The sequence below is a fragment of the Alligator mississippiensis genome, chromosome 4 (assembly GCF_030867095.1).
Source record: "Alligator mississippiensis isolate rAllMis1 chromosome 4, rAllMis1, whole genome shotgun sequence".
Classification (NCBI taxonomy): Eukaryota; Metazoa; Chordata; order Crocodylia; family Alligatoridae; genus Alligator; species Alligator mississippiensis.
In genome coordinates this window covers 247,421,137-247,436,855 of record NC_081827.1, presented here as the reverse complement: position 1 = coordinate 247,436,855, position 15,719 = coordinate 247,421,137, and the positions used below count along the sequence as shown (strand labels likewise).

At 45.2% G+C, this 15,719-nt stretch overlaps 1 protein-coding gene across 1 annotated transcript in view; it reads right to left on the bottom strand.

Moving 5' to 3' along the window:
• CLASP1 (cytoplasmic linker associated protein 1) overlaps positions 1-15,719 on the bottom strand; it is a 246,024-nt gene that overhangs the window by 97,500 nt on the left and 132,805 nt on the right. The window contains exons 14-19 of the mRNA XM_059727486.1: positions 14,607-14,677; positions 13,464-13,523; positions 11,712-11,789; positions 9,752-9,919; positions 6,990-7,039; positions 5,221-5,391 (exon numbers count right to left, since the gene is read on the bottom strand). Coding sequence (XP_059583469.1) covers positions 5,221-5,391; positions 6,990-7,039; positions 9,752-9,919; positions 11,712-11,789; positions 13,464-13,523; positions 14,607-14,677 — 598 coding nt within the window. The remainder of the gene's footprint in view (positions 1-5,220; positions 5,392-6,989; positions 7,040-9,751; positions 9,920-11,711; positions 11,790-13,463; positions 13,524-14,606; positions 14,678-15,719) is intronic.

Genomic DNA, 15,719 nt, shown 5'->3' with positions numbered 1-15,719 from the left:
ATTGGGGGGGTCATCTTTAATGCAGGGTTGCTAGATTTGAGTAAATATGGGAATTTGCACATTAAACCTTCAGATTCTCTTTAAAAAAGGTTGGCTTCCAGAAGGGGAACAATGAATCTGTGCCTTTTATGATATAAGAGAGAGCCCAAAAGAGGACATTTCACTTGCAGAGTTTCATGGCTCCCTACTTCAGTTTTATGCTTACAATATACAGAACAAAGTGTGCCGTTCCCTACTTGAGATGACAAACTGTTTGGAAAAAATCTGGGGTAGGACTTTACTCAGCGCTGGTGAAGTGGGTATTAAGTCCTTAACAACGACAGTTTTTCTTCCCAATATCTGACTATAATGTGTTCCAACAAAGCAAATAATAACAATAAAAAAGACATAAGGTTTTGAATATTTTGATTAAAACTAGGTCTTGGCTACTCAGGTTTTAGTCTGCCGTGCTGTTACAATCCTATTAGGTCCCCTGCCCTCCAGCTGAAAAGTGTAGATAAGTCCTCAAAATTAAATGAAAGGAAAAAAAATAGTAAATGAACTTTAAGAAACCTTATTCGTTATAAAAAACGTGACAGTTTAGCTTTCTTTGCAGGTCATTATGTTGCTTCCAGAGCAGGTCAATTAAGATACCAGACCAACGACTAGAGTGCCTTTGTATGAAGAGGCAAGGCGTGTTATGCCAAAACCAGAAAGCTGCATTAAAGCTGTATCAAAAAAATCTCGCCCATGTAGCAAGTTACCCCTTGGGCAGCTTCCTGTAAACCTTACTCCAACTACATCACTTCAAATAGTCACTTATGCTTCTATATCGACTTATAACAATAGTACTAACCCTCTTTTCAAGACTGGAACAAAAGAGCATGCTTTCAGGTTGCCTGAAGGTCTCCAACACCCTTAGGAAGTTGGCAAATCAGAAGGAAAAACTAGAGGAGATGGCTATGCTGTCATGCAAAGGCATTGCACGCAGGGCCTACCAGCTTACAGATCTGTTGGGTCACGGCTAAAGAACATTCCTGCGTTCGTACAGAAAGCAACCAAGGATCTGGGGTGTGGGGATGGGAATGGAAGAAAAGTTTGGGGGGAGGAGGTTACACCTTCAAACTCTGCTGTTTCGTTCAAAAAAAAAACAACCCCACGCTATCTGCTTAAGACTCCCCAGTGTCCTTTATAGGTGACAGACCCCAGGCAGAAAGGTTTGCATGTGATTAAGAGCCAACTTAGGTCTCAAACCCAAGATTCAGAGTCAGTTCAAGAGTCTGTAGAAATCTTTCCCCAAAACAGCGCAATTTAACAGTTGACGGAGGGAACAACACATACGCACGCACGCACCACCAACGACATAGTGGTGCTTCTTGAGACACTACATTCAACCACAAACAGCCATCAAGGATATTAATACAGTCCCGCAAGTCAAGAGTACATCCCTTGAAAACTGATATCTAATAGGAAGAAAGAAAAAAACAAAAAAACCCAACCCATGGGCTTGTGCTTTTTTCTGTTGCTTTATTAAATGAAAAGAAGACCAAAGAGCTGCATTTATCCTTGCCTTCCTCCCCGCTCCCCTCACTGCCTGCTGCACAAAAGAAGAGGGCTTCTGCTTGGTATTCATACCTAAGAAAGATCAGTAATAGCAAAATTTGCGCCCCCCGCCCCCTTTTTTTTTTAAAGGACACTTCCTCGAAGGACCAGAGACTAGTAGCTTCTTCTTCCACATGCTGACATAGATACAGAGCACCTACTATAATTTTACATTGAAGTGATTGAGCCAGACAATTGCATCAGGACCAGCGGAGTGTATCGCTGTGATCCCTCTCCTCCATATTTATGGACTGAGTCGTTATATGGTCCATGGTCTGTTCTGAGTAACCACAGGCACGTCCTGGAGAGTTTTAAATTTTCCATTTGTGCATCAGTAGTTGAATCTCTCTGGACCATACTCTAAAGCAGTGGTGGCTCATCCTATCTAGCTCTACAGGCCAGATGCGTTGGTTTGCAGGTCTGATTTAACACAGGGTCAGTGTGCACGTGCAACCCGGTGCCCCCGCCTGACCCTGTGTGCCGCATCTGGAAGGTGGGGCCCCATCATCCAGCCTGATGGGCTCTCCCTGGGTCCTGAAATTTGGCAGCAGGGAAGTGGTGGCAGCATTAATAGCCAGGGATTTGGGAGCTGCAGCACTTAACACTGGCACCGCTCCCGAGCCACCGCAGGTGGGATCCTGCCACTGGTCCCCTGCTGTCAAATATTCAGAGAAGCTGAGTATCACTGATCTAAAGAAAAAAAGGCAGGGGTGTCAAACATTGCCTACAGGTCAGATCCAGCTTGCTGAGCAATTGTAAGTGGGGGACATAGCTAAAGGGGGCATGGCCTGCTGTGGACTCCAGGGCCCCTGGGCCTCAGTGGACATGGCCATCAGCGGCAGGAGGATGAGCAAGGGCTGTACGAAAGCCTTGCTCACCCTGTAGCCTTCAGTCCCTCTGCCTCTTGCCCTGCTGTTGTGGGTCCCACTGCAGCAACCACCGTCTCCACCATCATCCCTGCCTCAGCCACGAACAGTCCTGCTGGTCCCCATCACCCCACTCCACACCCCATGTCGCATCCAGTTGTGTGGTCCAGATACAGGCTGAGTTTGACATCCCCGAGATAAGAAATTTGAGCCCTTATCAAAAAGTTGTTTCTTTCCAACTGTGTGTCAGGCAGGTTTACCAGGTGTCAGTAATCACAACCTAAAATCCAGGGGGTTTGAAAAGTCAGCCTAAATGCCCTTTCCTAAGGGCCAGCAATCTCTTTCTCAGTGCCTTCAGTGTGATTATCTGGCATTCTCCTGTTACCGAGCATCTAATTCAGTGGTCTCCAACCTTTTTAAGTACAAGATCACTTACTGAATTAAAGTGCAACCCAGGATCTACCTGTGCGCTGCACTTTGCACCCCGCTGCAGCTGCCCTGGGAGCGGCACGACGCCACGTGCATCCCGCTGCAGGGTGGGCTGGTGGTGCGGTGCATCCACGCTGCAGCAGGCATATGGCATTGCGCCACTTCTGGGGCAGCTGCAGCAGGCAACAAAGTGCAGCATGCAGCGGCCACTGCCTCCATCCTGTGCACAGATCAGGGGGCATGTGCCCCCCGGGCCTCTGTCGGGGTACGCACAGTGGTGGGAGCACCCCCATGCCCCTGGATGAGCTGCCTGGGCTGCAATCATCCCACCACCTGGCCTGACTACTGATCTACTTGGAATAACCAAGTAGGCGAGACCTGCCTAATGGAAAATCTAAGCAGGTATTTGTTACACGTCATGAAGCAACAGAGAGAAGCACAGGTCCTCCCGTTTTAGCCTGCTGCTCATCACCTTCAACCAAGAGCACCATTTTAGTGCGGAGACCCATATACAGCATTGTTGTTAAGCTAGGGTCCGACGTGAGTTAGAAAACCAGATGGGCGTCTAAACACTTGGAGCGAAAATGAAGAAAACCCAGTGGCATCATAACAAACAACCATGCAACACTTCATGCAAACCACCAGTGAGCACAGATGAGAACTAGGTAACACTTTGTGAGAACAGAGACCAGGTAGGGGTGGTACAGCTGCAGACACACCTCGGTGACACAGAAAGACTGCTTACCCTCGGGTTTAGTGGTAGTACCATCTTTAGGCAAATTAAAAAAAAAAAATAAGGAAAGGGTTAACAGGGAAGAGTTAGTGATACCAACAGAAGTGGGCACTCTATATTAGCTATGGAAATAAGCAAAATAATTCATACAGTTAAAGGAAAGGGGAACAAAAAATTTGGTTAAACGGCAAATCAAAGCGCAGAGCATCTGAACAACTTTGTTGAGCCCGCAGTGATCGTGCACTGGGCACACAGCTTTGCTACCTTCCCTCCCTCTTAATCACCTCTGGCCCACTCCCCCTTGCAGAAAAATGCAGATGACAAATCATCACCTGCTAGCAACAGGCAAAGGAATTTGCTTCATAGCCAACCCAGTCTGTGTGTCATTTAAAAAGGAAACCATACAGGAAAAGAGCAGAGGGTGTGCTCAGCTTTAGAAGTAAGGCTAAATACTGCACTGCCTCCCTCATGTATCCAAGCTTCAGAAACTCAGGCAAGGCAAACCAGCATGCAGTGAATTCAGGTATTCTCTCTGAAGGTCTTGCTGCACTGAGTCTAAACCTGACATCTAATATGAAGAATCATTAAGCCACGGCAAAAGCTTTGCAACTACACTACTGAACCAGATGCAGCCAGGAAGTTTAAGTCAAGGCAAAGGTTTTGGCAAGAAATGAAAAGGAAGGCTGTCTATGAAATATGTCCTAATATAAATCAGGCATGAGTGTCCGTTCTGCTGGACAGAACGGCTGAGATGAAGCCCGATTTCCAATCGATTCAGCTGAGGTTCAACCATCTACATAACTTAAGGCAAGGGCACCTGTTTTCATACCTATTAGGCACCTGAGTCTCTTCTCACTTAACCTGGTGGAATCAAGGAAGTCAACAGAGTTACAACAGTTCAAGGCTGGTGAAGTGAAACCCCAGCTCCGGTGATTAGCTCTGCATGGGTTGGTCAAATGCAAGCTATGGAAGCAGACTTGTGAAACGAAGCAAGTAACGTAGCACCCGGTTTAGATGCTTCTGACCTGCATGTCCTCATTCAGAGAGCCTACAGCACTGCCCAGACCGCAAGTTCCCCAGCAAACAAATTTCGCTCCATGCACTGGGAACATCTGGGCAACGCAAACTGACCAAGAGGGCTTAGAGAAACAGCACGAGACAATTTAAGCTCAAAGAAAAGCCTGTGTGGGAGAATGCAGGTAGTCAATGGCAGTCAGGCCCTCCTCTTTGCTTCTCCATTCCTTACTTTCTCAAAAAGAAAGGGATCCAACTAAGACCCTTTTGGTCCTACCCAAAGCATGGAACAACTCAGAAAACCCCTGAGGAGAAGTTACATGGAGGTGGGTCCTGCAGCCACTTTCCCCCTTCACTGCCACAGAAGCAAAGCAGCATCTCTTCTTCGCAAAGGAAAATGCTATAGAAAAGGAAGTAGAGGACCTATTTCCTGCAAGGCCTGCTTCTTTGGGGAGTGCCTTCTTCCTTAACTCTAATGGGAGAGGACAGCTGATGGCCCCCTCATTGAAGACCTGCTTTACCTATCACACTGTTTAACCCTGAAGAAAACATACAGGACTAGTCCCAGACTTCAGAAAGGAGAAAGTGTAGATTTACCTAGCGATGCATATGAGCCAGGTGGCAAGGCCGCAGCAGAGCTGAAGGGGGTGGAGGCTCCAGAAGACGTTGCTTTGGACTTGGCACTGGCCGCCGCGTTCACATCAATGTCACTGCGAGATCGCTGCAGAGATCCCGGTGTCGACACAGATTTTGTGCTTACTGTAGAGGCTGCAGGCAGAGACACAAAGCACGGAGCCATGAGGATGGATTCGTTTGACGGTCTGCTTGGAAACATCCTCTCAGCCTAGCTCCCTAAGACAGTCCAAGTGTTCCTGACTGCGACCATGACTGTAGGGCTGGCAGACAGCAAACAAAAAGGCCACAAGTAACTCTGCTCTCCCAGGGATGGCACGAGTAGCCCTTTGCTGCCTTATATGCATCTCAGCCTTGACCTGCAGAGACCACTTATGGGGCAGTTCAGCCTCTACAGTGGATCCAAGCCTGCTGAGATACCCGACAAGGGCTGCCAATGAGCAATGGGTCTGAAGGTGGTTTCATGCAGTAAACACTCACCAGAACTCAAATGGCAAAACTTGACCTAGTTCATATGTAGAACTAGTCCCGAGCTAGTGAAAACATGGGCCAACTCCTGAGCTCTGCTGTCTGAAGCAGACACCTATTTGCTGGAAAGTCTTTCTGGGGGATGGGGGAATCAAAGAGGCACCACATTACTTGGCTTTGTTATTACATGGCTCTGAATGACCCACTGCACAGTCATCAAATGACTGCACATCTCATACTGGTCTACCAGGGTGACTTCCCAGATGCCATTCTGCTGGTCCAGAGGCCACTGAACAGCTAAAATGTGTGTAACACCCTGTTGGCAGTCTTGCTAATTGGCCTAGGTTTTTGCCTCTACCTTAGATTTCATATTTCAAACTTTTCCCCATTTTTTATTGCATCGTATGAGTGACTTATTCGTTCAATAAATAAATATGGGATACTTTGTCTATGCTGGGGTACATAGAGGAGATTACATAAATACATGGAGCCCTGTATACTAGAAACCAAGCAATGAATCACAGATTGTTCTGATCTGCTGGGTCTCCTTGTCTATGCAGTTGTCAGTGTGGTTAAAGCTGCCTGTTTCTAATTGTGAGGTGGTAAAGACATCTCTTGGCTGCACAGCATTGCTTTATTAGGAGGATGTACTTTGGTGATCAACCTGGAATTTAATACCATCAAAGATCATAGAAATCACAGAAAATAGGAGTTGGAAGGGACCTCAGGAGGTCATCTAGTCCAACCCCCTTGTCAAAGCAGGACCAGCCCCAACTAGATCAGAGGATGAGCACAGAGGATGGTCTCCATCATATGCAGAAACACAGAACTGAAAGAGATACATCTGGCTACACTAATGGTCCATCTAGTCACGGTCCCAGCTTATGACAGGTATTACTTGGTTGTACAATACTATACCCTGGCTAGAATTCCCAGTAAATCATTCTAACCTTGCCCTTAAAATGGAATCAAATGAAATGTATTTCAAGTGACTTCAAGTAAAATGTGTCATAGCTTTCAAATGCATCAGGATTTGAGTCATTTATGGGCCAGATATGTTGCACTGATGACTGGTACCAATTTATTTAGCGTGAAAGTCTTCTAACATAAAGCTCTATTTTTCCAAAGGATGACTTCACAGTAAATGGAGGTTTCGTTATAATCAGAATCACTAACTGTATGTTGGAATATTCAAAACTTTTGCTATACTTCATTACAAAGGTCCTGCCATGATTGGCTGTATTTCCTTGAGATCCTGCTCTCACCTCTAGATGTAGTGCTCCCAGTAGGACTTCTTTTGGCAGATAACGGACGGCTAGAAATTAAAAAAATATTAATAAATTTAGTGAAGTAAAATGGATATTTGAGTCACTCATAACAGAGACTATAAAAGTGCTGTCATATTTTAGTGCAGAGAGGCAAGGATTTTATGCATACTGGACTGAGAGTTGGGATTGCTGTTCAACAAGGTCTCCGTAATATTTTCAGACACTCTTCTGCATTTGCAGCCAGTTACCTAAAATAATCCACTGTATTTATAATAATAAACTAGGACATTCCTCACATCGCTCTAACACTTTTAAGGTGGAACAAACTTTTTGAGTCTCAGGTCTTTGAACTGTGTCCCTTTAAAAACAGCCAAAATCTAACCATGTAACAGGAAAGCTATTTATTTTGCAGCTGTATAAGTGCAATCTTCCTTGGCTGCTTCTGCTCTTGCAAGGGAAAGAAGACAGATGCACACAAATACTTGTTCACTCCCCCACCCTAAGGATAAGCATGAGAAATTTTCAGGCTGAGTGTCTTTTAAAATGACCGTTACTGTCTGGCTGAGAATGAAAAGCCTCCTGTCCACTTCCTAATGGAGCCAAAACTACCATGTTTATTCAACTATAAGATGACACTGAATGTAAGACAACTCATGAATAATTTGATTCTATATATGGAAAATGTGCATAAATTTGTTATAATTTTCTAAGTATAGAATATAATTATTTGCCTTGAATTTGTCCCCCTCCCACTGCTTCAGCAGGAAAAATAAAAGGTGGGGGGTCAGGTAGCTCCCTTGCCCTCTACCCTGGCAACTTCTTTTCCCTTCAGCCTCTTCCCCACCTCCTCACTGCTTTCTCTGAGCACATGGAACTGAGGGGCAAATTTAAAAAAAATGACCTTGAAATCAATATATCTGTAATTAGCCTTACAAGTACTCAAACTTAAGTTCATCCAGAACTGATGCATGTTATCGTTTTCAAACTGCTGCAAGTTTTAGCACAGGTATTCTATAAACACATTTTTAAGCAGCACTTTTGTACCTACTTATATGGTATAAACTATACACGATATTAGTCCAAAGCCAAAAGACTCATGATATACCACATAGTTCATTGAACTGGGCTCCAGCAGAGTCAACAGCGTTTCAAGACATGGTGACATCACAACTCAGCACTATCCAGTATTTGTGTGTACTCCAGGTACCCTCCACAAAGGATCCACGTATTAACTGGGCCCCCATTCATGACTGGAACTAGGTGATCTTGTCACAAGGGCTGGGATCCTCCAAGAAATTATGGACAAATAAAGCACAGGGCAACCTGGTCTGGCTCCACCTCAGGGAGAGCAGGACCACACTAATCATATGTGACAGGCAAAGAGAAGGTGTGACGGATGGATTCTTGGTGAACTGTTTGAGGTCCTGCTTGTTGATGTTTGCCAGGAATTTAAGGCTGGGGAAAAATAGGAATCATTTGAAATGGGAAAGAAAGGCACAGCTCAGCTGTGAGAGTGAAGAAGTTGAAAGGCATGCGATGTGGCTCACCATGACTTGAAAAAGAGTCAGCACCAAGGAGGACTACACTTAATGGGCTCTACTATACATCTTATTCAGATGGGATGCACTAACCTATGCCTGAGCTTCTGAGTGCCAGCCTGCTATTGTAGTACCTCTAGACTGGTGCTTGTTCCCTCCTTGGGGAGCAACTGCCTATTTTTTTTTAAGGGCAACATTAAAAAAGGTTCCCATCAGCACGCACATGTGTGTGTGTGCGCATCCATGTGTGTGTGTGCGCACGTACACACACATTTTATATATAAAAAACTTTCAGCTAAAAATAAAACAAACAATCAGAATAATCATATTTACTCAAACACAAGATGAGGTTTTTTTCCCCCCCAATCAGCATGGGGGGAAAAAACCCTCGTCTTATAGTTGCAAACAGAGAAACCTCATTAAATACATTGTCTGTCATTAAACTGCTGCCAAAAGCAGCATGTGCTCAGTCATGGAAACCAACTATGAAGTTGATTAAATGCAACCAACACTGAACATGACTATAAAACACATGGGCCATATTGGGCAAACATGCTGATGGACACCTTTTTTTGTGGGTGTGTGGGGTCCTTAAAAAAAGTAGGCAGTTGCTCCCTCAGAAGGGAGTGAGGACTGGTCTGGAGGTACTACAATAGCATGCTGGCACTCAGAGAAGCTGGAGCAAGCTCCGATACCCTGACACAAGAATAAGTTAGTACAGCCCATCTGAATAAGATATATAGTAGTGTCCATTGAGCGCAGTCGCCCTCAGTGCTGACTTTTTCAAGTCATGGTGAGCCACACCGCATGCATTTCAACTTCTTCATCACTCTCACAGCTGAACTGTGCCTTTCTTCTCCATTTCAAATTATTCCTGTTTTTAACGCAGTCTTAAATGCCTGGCAAACATCACCAAATGGCCTCAAACAGTTCACCCAGAATATATATATATTCTGTGTGTGTGTGTGTGTGTGTGTGTGAATGATGCTTATATATATAAGCAGCATTAACACCATCATCATCATCTTGCCCACAAGACACCTCACATGCTACATTTGGTAGCAGGCCCAATAGGAGATGCAATAGAGCTAAGAGATGAGATGCAACCTTAATATCAAAGCTGGAAATGGTGAGCATGCAATAAGCTAGCTCCTCACATGGGAGTCATAGCAACTGCAGTTTATTAAATGATATTGGCAACAATAAAGCACAAAGACTTACTTGAGACTCTCTTGGGAACTGGAAGAGGAGCGGTCAGACTGAGGCAAAGACACAATGCTGTCTGAGTTCTTCAGGTGAGACTGCAGGGCTTTCTGATAGGAGGATTCCAATGTATGAAACAAATGTTCTGCTTCTCTGCTGAAATGATTGTGGAAGCCCCAGTAACACCTACAAATAAGATCCCAGGACAATACTGAATACTCTTGGGAATATTTGAGAGCCACAGTATCTCATACAGTCTCAATCCACAATGGCTCATTAAATGAACCATTTGGACAATGCATTTTTTGCTGGGACATGCCTGAAACATAGCACCCAGGGTGACACTGTTTGGGGAAGCACTTCCACACAGAGCAAAATTGAACAAAAACAGGAAGCTGGGATGGGGAAACAAGAAGGTGAGACAGAAGGGGCCAGGCTAGATGATCTGTTCAGGTCCTTCCTGACCCTAGCCTCTATGAAACTATGAAACAGTGTTTGGGGTCATGCTTACAGAACAGGAACAGGACAGGATTCTGCCATAGCTCATACCAGGAAGATTAGGAAGAAGAGCACAAGTAGACAAAAGCAGTAAAGACTGGGCAAGGTAGAGATCCTTCAGTACACTTCAACCATTAGCATCCACATTTGGAGGGGGAGGGGGCACACAACAGGTACTAAGCACAGCCAAGGTGCTGAGTAGCCCATTCACCCACAGTACATCTGCAACACTGTGACCAGAGTGGGGTGTATAGGGCAGCACTCAGAGAAGCTGGGGCAAGCTCTGGGATAGGTTAGCACAGCCCATCTGAGTAAGAGGAACATTTCAGCACAAGGGACCTAATCCTGTTTATTACTGAGATTCTCCTGAATAACGATGAGCACCTTTCACCTCTGTTGCAATCAGTAAGAGCTGGGGTCCTGGGCCCTTTTCAGAATGAGGCTGAAGGACAGGCTGAAAACAAAGCTATTAAGTGCAAATTAATCTGGAGTCCTTTGTACATGACAGCAGCTCCACAGCAGAGGAAGTCATTAGCATTTTTGTGTCACTGTGATAAAATGCAAAAACTTCAACTAAATGCTGCCAACATCTTCATGTAGGGAATCAGCCTACCAGCCTGGGGCTGCTGCAACCTGGCTCAATACTGCTGCGGAGGGGCTGGCTTGGGCACGAGGGTGTTTCAGTTCAGGGCTAGCCAGCAGGGAGCTCTTGCACTGAAGCACGCATGCCCCAGCCAGCTGCTTCAGCATCTACACGTGCTTATCTTGCTAATTTTTGCAGGAATAAAAACCTCCGCAGCAGGATAGTACTTGTATTTGCAAGTACCACCCTGCTGCAAAGTTAATTCATTTACTCCAGCCTAATAGGGCTGCACATGTAGATATGAGACATTTACTGCACAGCTATTTAGTTTACTCTGTAGTAAACGTCTTGTGTAGACATGCCCAGTTTTCACACTAATTGACAACATCTTGCAATGTAGTGATAAAGGTACTTTAGTTTCAAAATCCACAAAGAACTGTAGCCTCTAGTCTTCACGCCAACAAAAAATTCCACTAAAAGGTGATGAAATGTGAGAGAGAGAGAAGAATCAGGCTAGAAATCTTAAGAGATGCCTCTTGGTTAGCTGGTGTATAGAGAGCACAACACACTTTTTTCAGATATTATATTGGCAGCTGATAAATAAAAATTAGCAAGATATTCCTGTGCTCTTAAGAACCTACGTTAACATGCAGAATAATCCACGCAGAAAACAAAAAGTTGCAAGACCACCTGATTTTAAGCAACAGTGTAAAATGGAGACTGCTAGAGCCTAAAGGAGTTACGGCACCAGTTTTATTATTGTGATATTCGTACTGGCTAGTTTATAACCCCTAAAGCCATCTGAGCCAGGACAGGCCCTGTGTGTGTGTCCTGGCAGCAGTTCACCATCTCTTAACACCCTGCATTTCTTGAGTTGAATAAAAAAAATCCACTCACTTCCTTGCCTCTATCCTTGCTTCGGAGTCAGCGTCGTGGATTCCCTTCTTTATCGTTTCAGCTAACACTGATATGTGTCTGAAAGCAGAGGCAAACATCAGTCAGCTGGTTGCAGATGAGCCTGCAGGAGCTTGCTGATTGTGGCTCTCAAAACACAGCCACCATTTCACCGCACCCCCATGCCCACGTCCTCCCCTTCAGCGGGCTGATGTATTTACTCATACATGCCAGCTGCGTTTTGCCCCGTGCTGTTGGATTAGAAGAGGCAAGCAGCATTCTTCCATGGTCATTCCTAAATTACCATGGAAATGGCAGGGGTGCAAAATCATCCCAACCTTTAAAATTAGCTTTGGGCATTTTGGAGCTAATGAAGTTGGAGTCATTTACTCCCTACAATGTGTCATTCTCCACAGATGATTAGTCTGGCTAGACACAACACGCTGTACTTACCTCCTATAGCTGGGGATTAGCCTTAACTAGCCACACTGGTTTTAGGACATGGTAGGAAAACTCCTGAATTTTAGGGAGTACCTATGCATGTTTTTAGGGGCAAAGCAGTACTCCTCTGCCCCGAACTTGTACATCAGGGAGCCAGACTTTCAGAGCTCCCTAATCCCAGTGAGGCTGTCTGGCATCTTTAAAGAGGCAACAGCATGCTCCAGTCTCTGCATCTGTCCAGCTTCCCCAGTCAGTGGGAAAGGGGAATGGGCCCACGAGCCTGCCTTCTCTCCCACTTCTCATGGGCATTGCCCAGTGATTGCCAGGGAGCGTATTCTCTACACTTGGGTGAAGTCAGGGGCAGAAAATACATCCCCTCCTACAAATTTCAGTGATTAAGCTAGAAATGTAAAGGGGCAGGGAGGGAAGGGAAGGAAAGTATACTTTAGTGCTTCCCCTCAAGACAGCTGTGTGCGGATGCTGGAACAATCTGGTGCTTTCCTGCATAGGTCAGTAGAGGGAAAACCAGCCACTTTGGAACAGTGTTATCCTACAGTCGTTCCAACTAGCAATAACCACCTTTGTGTTGCAACTACTTCCCTGAAGAAAAGAACTGATATGTCTAAGATGCCCCTTCTTTCTACCCTTGGTATCTCTCCTCTTTATTAAAGACAAGTGGCAAACACCACAGGGGCTGTGCGCAATAAGCCTGGAGAGAGGCACCTCTTCAGAATTGGGCAACCATCTTCTCCATGAACAAGCCGTCTCTCTACTTTAGTAGCATCACTTTCAGGACATGGGGTCAGTAGCTCTGGGGCCCACACTGGTGGTGCCCCCAAAAGTTCAGATGTCAAGGAGACCTCAATGTGTTTTTATGACTCCCTTAGTTTTTCTCATTTCTGTGCTGGATTGAAACTAAGATCTCTGGAAGTGAAAAACCTTCAGGCACCTGACCATAGCATGAGCCAAGTCCTGATGGCTGGGCACATACCTAGGATGGTAAGGCTAAACTTCGAGGCTGGATTAGACAGAGCAGAGGCTTAAATGTGAACCTCCCCCTCCCACATTCTGCATACATACCCTAAACCACGGGCTGTTGACTAAAAAAGTCTGGCACAAGTGGAACCACTTGTAATATTTTTGTGAAAAGCAGTAACCATTCTTGTCAATGCTTTTGGTTTCAATAAATTAACATTTTCTGATTAATTTTATTCAAAACCTCCTGTTGTGCTCCAGGTAGGGTGTTTTATGCCCTCACTTTGCTGTGGTAAAGATCATTTACCTGGAAGGGAAGCTTGTATACTCGGATCTTACCTTTCTAGGGAGTGTGTTTGCCATTCTTGTAACAGCAAGTCTAAAAATTCAAAGCAACGCCTGAAAGAAAGAGGAGAAATAGTCAGCATTATTTCAAATTATAAAAAAAGAGGCACACTGCCTTGACTGCACCTGCTCCACACACCAGTCAGCCATCATTAGGGGCCCATTACGGGACACCAGCGTTCAGCAAAGAGCCCTTAGGAGAAATACTGCCCTTCCTATAAATAGCTTTTACACTGAAAGAGTATTGGCATCCACTATAATAAAGGTCTGAAACTCTGCAGTGTCACCATTGCATAAAGGTGGTGTATTGCATTATAGCAGTAGAATATAGATCTTGATGCTTTTTGTGTTTTCGGTCTCCCAAAGATGGGGGTGAGACATAGTCCATCAAAGCTCAAGTTTGTATTTATTAGTCCTGTACAAATATGAAGCTTTGTAATAAGCCTGTGAAGAAAGCATTATTCTCATCTCCTTCCTTCATACTTAGAAACTGAGGCACGAAGGGACTTGCTTAAAGTCTGTGAAAGGGCTGTAATCGGGTGGCCACACAAACATCCGTTAACATTATTACACAGGACCAATCTAAAGGACTGATCTAACAAAGGGCTTCCAAAAAGCTGGCGGCAGGGCAATAGTCGGATATTAAAGCTAGAAAAGACCACATAGTCTAACTTCCAGCATGAAACAGGTATGCGATCCAGCATACAGGGATGCGATGGCTGTACTCTGCTCTGAAGGGGACATGCCACCACCACAGGGGTTCACGGCAGAGAACAGAAACGCGGCTCATGCCTGGGAAGACGGCCAAACTAATCTGATCATAATATAAGCAATATCTAAGCATGCATAAAGATTAACAAAGCTAACTTTTATTTCAAGTCCATTTTTCTTTGCGAGGAACAGAAAAAGATTCCTGCCTCTATGGCCCCAAAAATTTTACAACCACCGTTTTGATCCAAATCTCCAAAGCTACCTATGGGATTTAGGCACATTCACGCATGTTACGGAACGTGTGCATACATCCTGGATTTGGGGGGTATGGTAGGTAGTGTCACCCTTCCTCCTCTTCCTATCACTTTTTGATAAGTGAACCAAGTCATGGGCAAACAGGGGAGAAAAGTCAAACTGAGTGCTCACCTTCTAACTGCTACGGACTTAGAGGTACAGTTGCTGGTGATGATGGGTATTAGCCGAGGGATGTGTGTATGCTAAAACAAGAAAAACCAGAGAAAACATTTGAAACTCGGTACCTGTGGGAAGAAAGCCCATTTCTTGTAGTCACATGCAAACATTTAGCTCGGCTCATTTTTTTCTTCCAAAATACAACCCCACAAATAAGGGCTATTGCTAATAAAGCCCTGGAAACGCCGTCTTTGCTTTCGCTTCTTGTAACAGGCTCCACTGAGCCCGACAGCCGCCGGGGTCACTGTGCTGTGAGAGACCCAGATTCATCAATGGACACAAATCTCCAGCTGCTGGGCTTGCCAGGCCCTCCAAGCGTGCCAGCTGCGTCACTGCAGAATCCCCCCCCGGGTGAGTAACGGCTTCAGACAAAAAACATGCACCACTTAAAGAGATGGCATGCATGGAGGGGGCGGGGGAGGCCAGCCTGAGAGGGTTAAAACTAAGTTCAGGGAACCATTAGTTAAACTCTCCGAAGACAGAAATACTTTACTTCTGCAGAGAGCAGGCTTTCATAATACTGCTCACTGCCACAGCGCACATCCTCCTTGCTCAAAGATCTCAAGCTTCACAAGTTGCCTCTAGCCTGGGTCGGTGCAAGTATCCCCAGGTGGACTATACCCATCTCACTATACCCTTTGGCTATCAGGGGACAGAACAGTGAGGGGCCTGGTCATGCCTCACTGAAGTTACTGGGAGTGCTGGCACTGGATTTCAATGGGTGCACGGCTGGAATGCAAGACAGCTGCCAAGTATCATGCATTAAGGCTGTGGTAAAGTCCTGAGTCTGAGTGCTGTGTTGTAATGACAGCCCACTCCATGCCAGAGAAATGAGTATTGTAAAAAGAATTAGAGTATTGGCTTTTTAAATCAAGGACAGACAGAAGGCGATTGAACAGCAGAAACCCAAGACTTATCTATGACTAATAGGCTTAGGTCTTGCAATGTGTCTGGAATCTAGAGCAATTCAGAAGCTTGTGACTTGGAGCCTTCACTTACTGACTTGCAGCATTTATTTCCTATAAGAGTCACTAGACCAGGCTCTTGTCTTACTTAAAGGAACTGTAA